This window comes from Nomascus leucogenys, chromosome X, assembly GCF_006542625.1.
Source record: "Nomascus leucogenys isolate Asia chromosome X, Asia_NLE_v1, whole genome shotgun sequence".
Lineage (NCBI taxonomy): Eukaryota > Metazoa > Chordata > Mammalia > Primates > Hylobatidae > Nomascus > Nomascus leucogenys.
In genome coordinates this window covers 95,879,132-95,891,153 of record NC_044406.1, presented here as the reverse complement: position 1 = coordinate 95,891,153, position 12,022 = coordinate 95,879,132, and the positions used below count along the sequence as shown (strand labels likewise).

At 40.3% G+C, this 12,022-nt stretch overlaps 1 protein-coding gene across 1 annotated transcript in view; it reads left to right on the top strand.

Moving 5' to 3' along the window:
* The window catches only part of GUCY2F (guanylate cyclase 2F, retinal), a 108,007-nt gene extending 98,883 nt beyond the window's left edge, over positions 1 to 9,124 (top strand). The window contains exons 18-20 of the mRNA XM_003262187.4: positions 5,864 to 5,952; positions 6,045 to 6,133; positions 9,031 to 9,124. Of these exons, the coding sequence (XP_003262235.3) occupies positions 5,864 to 5,952; positions 6,045 to 6,133; positions 9,031 to 9,053 (201 nt within the window). The 3' untranslated portion in view covers positions 9,054 to 9,124. The remainder of the gene's footprint in view (positions 1 to 5,863; positions 5,953 to 6,044; positions 6,134 to 9,030) is intronic.
* The last annotated feature ends 2,898 nt before the right edge of the window (positions 9,125 to 12,022 follow it).

Sequence of the window (12,022 nt, the reverse complement as noted above, 5' to 3'; positions counted from 1 at the left end):
GAGCTATAGCTTGGGGAGAATCTTCAGCCCCATTTGGGGTTCCCAAAAGATTGCTCCATTTTGCCTCAATTTTCTTCTCTTTAAAATATGGCTACAGTGGGGAGGAGTATTGAGATTTTTTTCTGCATTTTTCAGACTGTAAGTTGTATCTTTCTCTCTTAAAGAACTGCACAGAATTTGGCTTTCCAATGAGCTGCACTATTATTTACATTTTCTAACCTACATTTTTTCACTCTTTGGCAGTGCCAGACATTGTTCAATAAGCCATAGTAATTGTGAGTTTGGATTTTCTATTCACTTTCTCAGTGGCCACCCTTCCTGGGTGAAAGGCACCCATTGGCACACTATTTGCAGAGAGACTTTTTTCTTTCCCTAAGAAACCAGGAGGAACAAAGTCAGTTTCTATGAAAGGCAAACATTTTGTAGCCCCTTTTTCCCTGTTAGAGTTATCACTTGACCTGAGATATAGGATTAGAATAATTTTAGTTTTCTTTTTTTGCCATTTCCACTACGTTCTATTTATCTCTTTCTGAATGACCCAAAGACCACCGGTTGACCCAGTTGTAAGAGAGCTCAGTGATATAATAATCTAACTCCCTCATTTTCAGATGAAGACCAAGGTCCAGAGAGGTGAAGTAGTTTGAGCAGGGTCACACAGTCAACTGATAGCAGAATCAGGTCAAGACTCAGGAAGCCTGACTTCCTTTATAGTGACCTTTCCATGACATCATGCTGCATGAAGATGATTTTCTCAGTGATTATTTTTGGGCAAAGCAAGAGCAGGGCACTAAGTGATGCACAATTAGCTTCTGACTTTGGCGTTCCTTTTCTAAACAGTGGCAAGTTACATGTAGCTAGATTTCAGACATTAAAGTTTGGAAGGTCTAATTCTAGTTGATAACTTCCTCCGATGGCTAGTCCTAGTTTTTTCCTTCCAGTAGGTCATTAGTATCTTCCAGGAGGTTGGATGAGTCACTTACAAGGGGATAGAGGCTCCTTTCCCACCTCTTGCAGAGAACTCAGACAGTAAAATGATGGGGACAGGGATATTACTTGGGCAGTGAATCTAACTGTCCAAAGCTTTTGTGATCCTTCTATACATTCTGTCGTATTTCAACAGAGGAGTAGAAATGCAGCTTGGTTTCCTGAAGACCTTTTCCTCTGCATTGCTGGGCAGAGACCACTCATTTAAAAGCTGAAGAGTTGCCACGTTTGAAACTGAAAAACAAAAATGCGTCCCTGTCCCAGTGGTTATTACTGACCCACAAATTCAGTTCAGGAGCACTCACATCTTTGGGTGTTTCAAGTACAAAACCAGGACTTAACTCCAAAAGGGCCCTTTGCAGCTTCATGGTTTCCCCAACCCCGGGGAATTTGGGAACATTTTGCAGCAAGTTGGAAGAAGAGCCTTTCCCTGATGCCACATTGGGCCTGGATTATTGTGATGGCAGGGTACTTATGAGGAAGAGAGATTAAGAGGGAAGAGAAGAGGCAGCCTCAGAGGAAAGGAAGGGGCAATGAGAACAAGGAAGAGGAGAGGAAGTAAGGCCCAAGAATAGGTCAGGAGAGGAGGAGAGATCCTTTCTGTGTCTGTACCCTCTACCTCCCCACCAGAAACAGGTGTTGTACATTGCATCATAGGGGCTGGGGGACATGGGGTTTCTGGTCCACCAGGGACATGCAATATACCCCCAATAAGACCATGTCGCCAGCACACTTCAGAAATTCTGATTCAACATTTTCACTCCTCATCCACTCTGTGCTACTGGAAGCAAGAGTTGCTCCAGTACATGGGGCAGAAATATCACATCTGATGGTGAGCCCGGTGTGATTTCAAAGTTGATGGCTAGAAATGTCTTTTCCTTCCAGCTGACTGATGTTTGAAATTCCTCCATTAAAGCCTTTTCTCTTGGGCTCAAGGTTTATATCCAGTAAGAACCTTCTTCCCTCCATGCCATCTCCTCCACTAGGTTGATGACACTTTACGTTATTTCGCTTAGTGGAATCAAAAACGTGGATTAATTGGGTGAGAGAGGAGAACATAGGGCAGTTCAGTAATTGGCTGGGTTGAGGTTACAAAGAAAGAGACCAAAGTGAGGAAGCTGAAGTAGCTTGGGGGAGGACTCATTTAGAGATGAGAAGCTCAGCCTCTTGGGCCCACTGCCCATTGCCCACTTCAAGCCCCTCTTGTACTGTACTGGCAACAAATTATCAATGCCTAACTGGCCAGTTCTACTTTTTCAATATTTGTCTCCTGGTGGGCTAGTGATAAGTCACTGTATTACCTCTTCTCATACATGAGTCCTGTTTCAGTCGCTGTTTTTCTGACAATTGTGGAGCTCCTTGCTGAGATTTTTGTATATATCTAGGCTTATCAGCTGTATTTACCAGAAACTTTTAGGTAGATTTACATTCTGGGGAGACTTTCTCAAATGATTGCTCTTCAGCCAGTTTATGTTGTTGTTGCCAGAGGTGGACACTTTAAAAATATTTTGTAATTTTTATTGTAAACTGACAATTAATAATCATGTATTTTATGGGGTACAAAGTGATGTTATGATTTATTAATGCAATGTGGAATAATTCAATCAAACTAGTTAACATAGCCATCACCTCAAATACTTAACATTTTTTTTTTGTGGTGAGAACATTTGAAATGCATTTGCTTAGTGATTTTGAAATGTACAACATTATTAACTATATTCACCATGATATGCAATAGAGCTGAAAAAATCACACATATTCTTCCTGTCTAACTGAACAGATTTTGTGTTCTTACACCATCATGTCTTCATTTCACCCACCTTTGGCTTCTGTAACCACCATTTTACTCTCTGCTTCTATTAGTTCAATTGTTTTAGACTCCAAATATAAGTGAAAACACGCAGTATTTGCCTTTCTGTGCCTGGCTTATTTCACTTAGCAAATATTCTTCAATTCCATTCATGTTGTCACTAGTGACAGAATTTCTTTATTTTTAAAGGATGAATAGTATTCCATTGTATGTATACACTAAATTTTTTTTATCCATTCATCTGTTGATAAACAGGTTAATTCCATAACTTGGCTAATGTGCCTTGTGCTGCAATGAACATGGGAGTGCAGATATCTTTTTGACAAACTGATTCCAATATTTTGAGTAAATACCCAGAAGTGGAATTTCTAGATCATATGGTAATTCTACTTTAACTTTTTGGAGGAATCTTCATGCTGTTTTCCATAATGGCTGTATTAATTTACATTCTAGAAGTGGGCACTTTCTGAACTTGTCTTTGAATTCTGGGGTTAAACAGTATTTGGTTCTCAGGTTCCTAAGTATTAGTATTTGTTTTATTTTCCCCAGTCTTTCCCACTCATACCCCAACCCCAGCATACAAACACAAGCAGTTGTGTGTGCATATGAGCACACACATGCACACACACCAGCAAGTGAGTTAAGAAATAGTGAGATTGAATTGACAGATCCATGAAGGTCAGAAAGTTTTGCCTCAAATTCTTGCCCCATCACTGACTTAATGTCTGACATCAGACCAGTAATTTCACCCTCTCTCTGTGCTTTCGTTTGTCCACATAGAGGCCTCATCTGACTTGTGGTTATCAGGAAGCTCATTAATCTCACAAGCTTCAAATTTCCCAATAGTTGCTTTTTGGCCTCTAGATCTGCCTTTTGACTCCAGTGTGTTGGAGAAGCTTTGTGGTATGGAAGGAAGAGCATTTAAAATTTGGTGTCTAGTAGAGCTGGTTTCAAGTCCCAGCTGTGCCTATTTATTGACAAGTCATTTAATCTCCAGGAATCTCGGTGTCCCCATTTGCAGAATGAGATTAATAATTAACCTACATTCTAGATTTTTGTGAAGATTAAATAAGATAGGAGATACCAAAATGTCTCATAAGCATCATGCCAAAGTAAGATGCTATTATTTGGGGGATCTCTAGGACTGCTTGGGGATTGATATTGGGTCAAAGAGTTTGCTTCAGGCTTTAGTTGTTGCCATACTTGTTTTCTCTCTTTTTCTCCCTTTAGCAAAATTGTGGAAGTCAGGTAGGTAAACAGAGAACTGGGATTCTAAGAATTCTTTTGGATGGGCTCCAAAACCTCAGAGAGCCCCTGGAGCTCCCCCTGCATACTCTTTGATTTGGAAGCTTGCCTGAGTCCATAACACTTCTATCCTCTTTTGCAACCATTAGTTTTGGCATCCCAGTGTGTCCTAAGACCCACCCAAATCTTTGGACAATCCTGGCATCTACAAAGCTCCCTTGGGGATTGGCATGCTGTTCTGATAGCCTCTAGATCTCAAGACAAACAGTCAAATATGGCTGAGGGTGGGGGTCCTTGAATTTGAACGTTAATAGTATGTTTTTCCAAAATAAGATCCAGTGGTGCCTTGAGTATTCCAAGTGCACAAGGGCTGAGAGTTTCAATTGATGAAACAGTCTGATTATTTACTGGGCAACTGTCTGTATAAGACACTACACTAGGTACTGTGTAAAAAGAAAAAGCTTTGGAATCAGAGGAGTTGGGCTTAATGTGTTTAGAACCTATAACGTGGCATAATGTTTGTGTTTAACTGTACTGTGAGCTCCTTAAGGATGGAGCCATCTCTGTATTCCCAGCCCTAGTACAGGAGGAGTGGAATAAATGAAAGAATGAGTGATGGAATGTATTTTCAAGTTGCTTACCTCTTCTGAAAACAGAGTGGGCTCAAATAGTCCAATTATTTGAACTATTTGAGGCTTAGGGAGAGTCTGACGCCAGTTAATGGAGGTTGGACTACAGTGGTATGCTCTTTCTACTTGCCTCATAGAAGGCTTGTTCAAGCCTTGAATCAAATATTTGCAAAATGCTTTGAGATTCTCCAATTAAATGTGCTAATTATTATGGCTGTTGTCATTATTGTTAAGAGATAAATATATGCGATGTAAAATAGGGAACAGTGGACTTGATATTTAAAGGGGGCAAATCTAATTGGAATTTCTAAGTTAAACAATTCAGAACTGCTCCAAATGAGAGCTGCTGAGAGTGAGACCATATTTCAGGTTAATGAGTTGGAAACACATCCCATTACTTTTCTCAGTCTTGGTAAACACATTTTTTTCTTATGGATTAGAGGAAATGAGAGAACAGATGAAAGAGAATTGAAAGGAGGAGAGAGAAGCACATTGAGAGGAAAGTTTACTGGAAAGAGAGAAAGGCAGAACAGAGGCAGAAAATTTGGCTCCTCTGAGGTCATCACTCAGGCCCTGGGGTGACTAGCTTGAGTTTACACTCCTTTTCTCTTCTGAGACCTATGGTTCTTGACAACCAAGTAACTGAGCTATAGATGGAGGCCAACTTGGGGTCTTGCCCTACCTGTAAGAGTCCCTTGGCTGGAAGAAAAGAACACTTCACAAATGTAGACCTCTCAAAATAGCCAGGATAATTTAGGCTTAAAATTTAACAGCCTGTTTTCCATTTTTACTTTCTTTTTGGGTTTGGTGAGAGCCATTGAATGAGAGGGTAAGCGGGTAGGTAGAATCTGAATATATGTACTCTAGATACAGAAGGCAATGGCTTACCTAATGCCAAAAGATCAGGGCACAAATGATAAACAAAATCTTCAACTGAGCATCCAGACATCTGGTTGCTGTGAAACCAAACATCCACACATTCCCAATGATGAAGCTGTATGGTGGCGGTAGACAAAACATCTGGATGACAGCTTGATATAATGTTCACTTTTCATCTGGCTGCTCTGGCTCAGCCCCGTAGGGAGGAAGACTCCAGGGAGTGGTGAGGCAATTTCTGAGCCAAGCTGAATGCTTATATTCTTTTGGGAAAATTGATTATAGCATGTTTAAGATTTTTCATGTTTTCTATAATAAGGGAAAAGGCACAGAGGAGACCTTCTGGCTGATTGGGAAAAAAGGCTTCACGAAGCCCCTTCCTGTGCCCCCACCAGTGGACAAAGATGGGTAAGTGGAGTTCACATTTAATTGGAGTCTTCCTATGCCATACTCTGCCACACTTTCTTCACTGCCTATTTGATGTCTTCCCTGCCCTGCAGGCAAGTGGGCCATGGCCTGCAACCAGTGGAGGTTGCAGCCTTCCAAAGAAGAAAAGCAGAAAGGCAGTTGGTGAGAAACAAGCCACAAGGTAATGGCCAGGAGGAAAACAGAGCACAGCAGCTTGCCAAATTTTCAAATCTGGGGCTTCCTTTGGCATGCATGCCAGTGTTAGCCTACACTCTGTTGGCATAGTGTGATGGAGCTGGAGAATTTCCAAGCTCTAATAAAATGGGTGAAAACCTTGTTGTGGGGAGGCCTGCTGCAGGGTGAGCTGCACCTGAGGGAAATTGTCTGCCCTGGCCTGAGAGAGACCCTTGCCTCTTGCCCTGACAACATATTTGAATGCTAACAAAGCTAGCCTTGCTATCCAGTTATCAGGCAGGTACACCTGTCTCTTTTATTGTTGAGCACCTGGGCCACATGGTGAGCCACATCAGATCTTTAGAGACTTACATCTGTCTAGGCAATAGCAATAGGACGACTACCTGCTATTCCTGGGATCTGTTGGCAAGACCACCTTGGAGGGGATGTTTATGTCATTTCCTCCGGAGGCACTGCCTGATCCCTTTCAAGGTTGGCCTTGCCAACCAAAATAAGACTGGCTACTCTTTGACTGCCTGGCTTGTATTCAGGACAATTTCTCCCATCCTTCCTCCCCTACTAGGATGGTACAATTCTGAAGCAGCAACAACCATCTAATTATCAAGAATTCTCTCCACATATTTTTTATCCGTATTTATCTCTGAGGAATCCATTGTGTTCTTGGGCTCTTCTCAGTATCTCTTATCTTCTTTATCGTGTTTGCGTTTTTTTTTTTTTAAATCTTGCTTTCTTATTCTTTCTTCCATGGAAACTTTGGCCCTGAAACACTTTGCTCCCTCCACATATCCTTGGAAATCACAAGATTCTAAGGTAAACATTAAGGCATCTCCACATACTCCTGCTCCCTTGTTCTCTAACATGTCCCAGAATAATCACAACTCTAGCAGCCACTACTAAAGGCATCCACATACTTTCATATTCTCCCACTGGCCTCTGATGACTTTGTTGATTCTTTGTGACTGTTTCTGTCCTAAGGAAACCCCAATGCATCTTCATTTCTGCAACAATAACAGGTACCCTGAACTAGTCATAAACATTTATACATCACAAAGTCTTCTGTATTGAGTGTGTGGCTCTTCTGCAGCCTCCTGCATCACCCTCTGACTCACTGACACCTGGGGCCAGGATTTGTTCTATAGTCTTCCAATTTCCAGAAACATTCTTTCCTGTGAGTGAGTGGGGAAACACAGGAACAACCTCTGACACAGACAGACACACACACAGATCCAGACACACACTCTCTAGCCTCTCTCTCTCTCTCTCTGCAGGAAAGTGTTTGGAAGCTCTTGAAGGATTTATCCCTTTGGAAGGGTAGTGTGGCATTGGAGGCACTGTATAAGAACCCATCCATTCCTAAGAATGTGTTGGAGTTTGCAGCAGAAAATACTGCAACTCACTTACCATCATTGGCTGTGTGATTGGTAGTGCTTTCCTGACATGCAGATGAATGTTGCTTAGGTCATTTGTAAATTCACTCATCTGGAACCCCTTGACAGAAGGCCAGCTTCTGTGTATTGTAGATATATGGAACAGATTGAAGCCATTGGGTCAGGAGAGGATTCCACCTCTGGTCCTGGCCTTGTTAACACATGTACTTCAATCAGCATGTTAACTGACCACATGGCCTTGGTGACCTATACATATCACAAAAATCCCCAAGAAGTGCATCCCTGACAAATTTCAGAAGGCTTGCCCTAAATCCAAGCACTCCTCTGTTGCTGTTACTTGCTAACACCACCTATTCCAGAATGTTTCCAACTTTCTGTGAATTTACAGGCTGACACTTACTGGGATGGACCCAACTTACAAAAGACCTATGATACCTATGAATGCCATTGACTTGCTGCCACCATCATAAGAGATGTTGAGGAAAAACTTGAAACCTTTAAGAGAGCCCTGTGAGGTTGGCCGGGGAGGAAGAAAAATTGCTATGAAAGGGGGCACAGCTTTGGTGAAGTGATTACAGGGGCTGCCTCTCAAGCAGGGCCCTACGCTTCACCTGATAACTCTTATCTTGTGTCCCCAAATATCCACTAGTTCTCAAACCTGGTTTTTGTATCATCTGGTTACTTTCCATAAAATTTCACCAACTGGGGTTAATTTTGGGCTGAGAAGCCCCCTCTTTTAATCATAGATGTGCTTTTTTGAGGGTGAGAAGCAATTAATCACCCATATCATAATGAAGGTGAACTGAGCTAACTGTTCAGGAGGACTTGGCAGTTTCATTTTGATTAGGACAAGGAGAAATGGCGAAATTGGCAGTTTTGAAGAATAGAGGGTCACACTGGCAGGCTTGGGATAACACAAAAGCAGTGGATCCCTGGGAAATAGAAGGGTGAAAATAAGTATGAAGGTGGAAAAGTTAGCTTAGATTCCACCTCTTTTAAACCTTTTGAGTCTTTATTGGACTCAACGAATGGAGAGAAAGCACATTTTCCTTCTGCTATCAGGACCCAGGACTCCCACCAGAGCTTTAATATAACTCTGCTCCATGTGGGTTAAATCAGCCTTTGTGGACTGGCTAGAAACCTGACCACCACACGTATAGCACTGTTACTAGGGAGGAAGCCATTCCAAGTTCCAAATCATCGACTTATAAATGTGTAGAACACACCTCATTAGTAAGTTGAAGACCACCTGTATATTAACATGCCCTCTTTTTTGTTAAATTTGTAAAACCCTTGTAAATAGCAATGTCTAATTATGCAAACCTGACACACGTAATAATGTTTATTTGTTTAACAATCCAGGAAAGTTGAGCAATTTGCAAGCTGTTTATGGAATATAGTAGTGGTGTGGGGCTTGGAATCATTCATATTGAAATTCTGTGAAAGGCCTAGGATATATAAGGTATGGTTACTGTTTTCTCTTTCTCTCGCCCAGGGGCAAAGGGCTCCAAGATTTGAATCTTCTCTTGGTGAGGCAATGGGAAAGCTCACTTCAGTTCAACAAATTGTTCTGCCTGGGCAAGAAATTAGTGAATGACTACACCTCTGAGGATGACCTAATTCCGGTGTGAGCAGGACCCTGGGAAGTAATTTTTAAAAGTTTTGCTCAATACCCAGCTATCACTAGCAAGGCCGTATGAATGTGAACTGCAATAGATGTGAACCTTATGGAAGAGTAGAGAGCCACCTCCAAGTTTAGTCATTCCAAAGTAGCAGGCCCAACTTGGATTAAGATGAGAAGCTCTCTATTTTCACAGAAAAAAAGTAGGAGGCACTATGTTTTCCTTTTCATTTTGTTTTAATCTCTAAAAAGTATTTAATGAACATAATTTATAACTCAGATACTATAAGATTAGTGCCAGGAAAAAAAAAAAACCTTCCAGCAAACATACATCTGAATCCCAGTCTATTGTGACCTCAGTTGGCTGGAATGCATAAGGAAGAAAGAGGGAGAAGAATCTGGTTAATTGTGTTGTTTGGATAACTGAAGGCTAAGAAGTTTCTTTGTTTTCTTATTGCTCATTTTTCAAAATCTTTCCAAAACTGTCACTGTCTCTTTTCCTAAGTTAGGCAACATAATTGGATTGTCCTTGCTAGATGAGTATTTAACTGGGACTCAGGGTAGTATTCTAAACATGACAGAATAAATGTAAGATATATTGTCAGGGTAAAAGATATAAAAATCATAGACTGAACTGAGAGATTCCCTTAAAGTTTTGTACTTTCCCTCCCTTTTCCTGCCCACCCTGCCTTTCAACCCTCTACCCCTTCTCCTAAAATAAATCCCTTTGAACATTTGTTTTTACTTTATGCTTTTAGTTTTCCAGATTCCACTTTCAATGGGTTATTGGCAGTGGCTTGCCACAGTCACGTGGACCAAAGCAATAAGGCTTAAGTCTCAGGCATGTTTAAAATAGTTAAGCAAGCTTTTCCTCTCGTTTATTATATTAAAAAATCTCTTTATTAAAACAGCTGAACCCAAACATATCAGCTAGTAAAGCAGTTAATTCTTTTTAGTACAACCCCTTTTAAAGAAATAAATGCCTAAGGTATAATTTGATACCTTTCTCACTATTATTTAATTTTTCCACTATCAACTCACCCTGAATCTGAGCTTAGAGTCAAAAGTTCTTCCCAGCAGTTTTCGTTCAACCTTCAGTCAAAGCCCTTGGACTACTTATCTCTTAACAGAATCCAACTTCTGCCAGCCTCAGGTGGTCTACTTACTATGCCAAAGCTGTTCAAGAGGATGCAGAAAAGGATTAAGTTGCCTTTCAACTTCCTTGAGCAGAGTTTCTAACTCCTTTTTCCAGACATGCCAGAGAAGGATGCATAAAATATCATTCTCTATTTTTAACAAGGTCTCAGTCAAAAGCTGAGCTTTTAAGACCTAACTAGAAGTTTGGGTGACAAATGTAATAATGTTTATTTGTTTAAAAATCCAGGAAAGTTGAGGAATTTGCAAGCTGTTTATGGAATATGGTAGTGGTGCGGGGGCTTGGAATTATTAGTATTGAAATCCTGTGAAAGGCCTAGGATATGTAAGGTATGCTTACTGTTTTCTCTTTCTCTCGCCCTAGGGCAAAGGGCTCCAAGATTTGAATCTTTTCTTGGTGAGGCAATAAAAAAGCTTCACTTCTTCCAGAGATGCTAGCACTGTCCTGCAGAATACATATGGAAGGATAATTGAGGGCAAGGGAGTGGGAGTGGGGCTGCAGCTCCAGAGCCTCCATAGATTTGTATTCTCCCAAACACAGTTCACTTATTTAGCCCTAGGACCTATAGCTCCAGGGTGGGCCCGCAAAATGAACACTGCTCAGCCAAAATCTTTTATTAAGCAACAAAACCCACTGAGAGTGATTCCTAACTCTGTATCTGATCCTATCCCCTATTCCCCTCCTTAGTATTTCTCTAGTCCAGCATGTCAACCAAGTTTATCTTGTCAAGCCTACTAATTCTGTCTTGTTCATGATCACATCTTCCTTTGCTTGATTTTATCATGAGGCCCTTTGTGAAACTATTCCATCCATTTTTAGATTCTTTTTCATGAAGGCCTTCTGCATTGACCAAAACTAAGTTTTCTTCCATTTTTCTTAGTGCTTTAATTATTTGATCAGAAGAAAAACCATTCACTACTGTCATGTACTATTTGATTTATTTAGTGAGGTATAGCATGATTCTCACATACAACTGATTATTTCTCTATTTGTCTGTTGCTACTAGCACACTGGCTTGAGTTGGTCATTAAGAGGGAGTAAAAATTTCTCCCCAGTTGTTTTCCTAAGTACCCTTATATTCCTTGTATAAAATAAAATATTTAGAAAACAATTTAAATAAAGTTTTCAAACAAATTTAAATTTGTTTTATCACATCCCTCATATCTGCTTGTTTTCTTGTGATTTATCTTTTAAAAATAAATTATTGGGAAAACAAAGCCAAATGTGAATGAACTGCAAGTTAGGTTTTGCTTATTTAAGGTTTTACTTTACTTTACAACATAACTTAATAAAATGATCATCCCATGGGGAATTATGTAAGTCCTTTTCTTTAGTTTTTTTTCCCTTACGGACCTCAATAGCAATATATGTTCATTGTAGAAAATTTAGAAAGACACAGAAAGGCACACAGGAAGTTAGGATTGTTCAAAATTCCTTTAGATCCTTTATTCTGTCTTCCCTGTTTGGCTTCACTTCATAGATTATTGCATGTTATTATAGCGTCTACCTAGCCAAAGAATACCTGCACTCAGCTGATTCTGAAATTAACCCAGTTTGCTTTTATTTCATTTTATTGTTGGCAATATTATTCATATTTTTGATGGTAGAAGTTGAATCTGTTTAGATTTTAGATTTTGGGCAGCTTTCAGTGATTCTTTTTTTTTTTTTTTTTTTTTGAGACAGAGTCTCGCTTTATCGCCCAGGCCATCC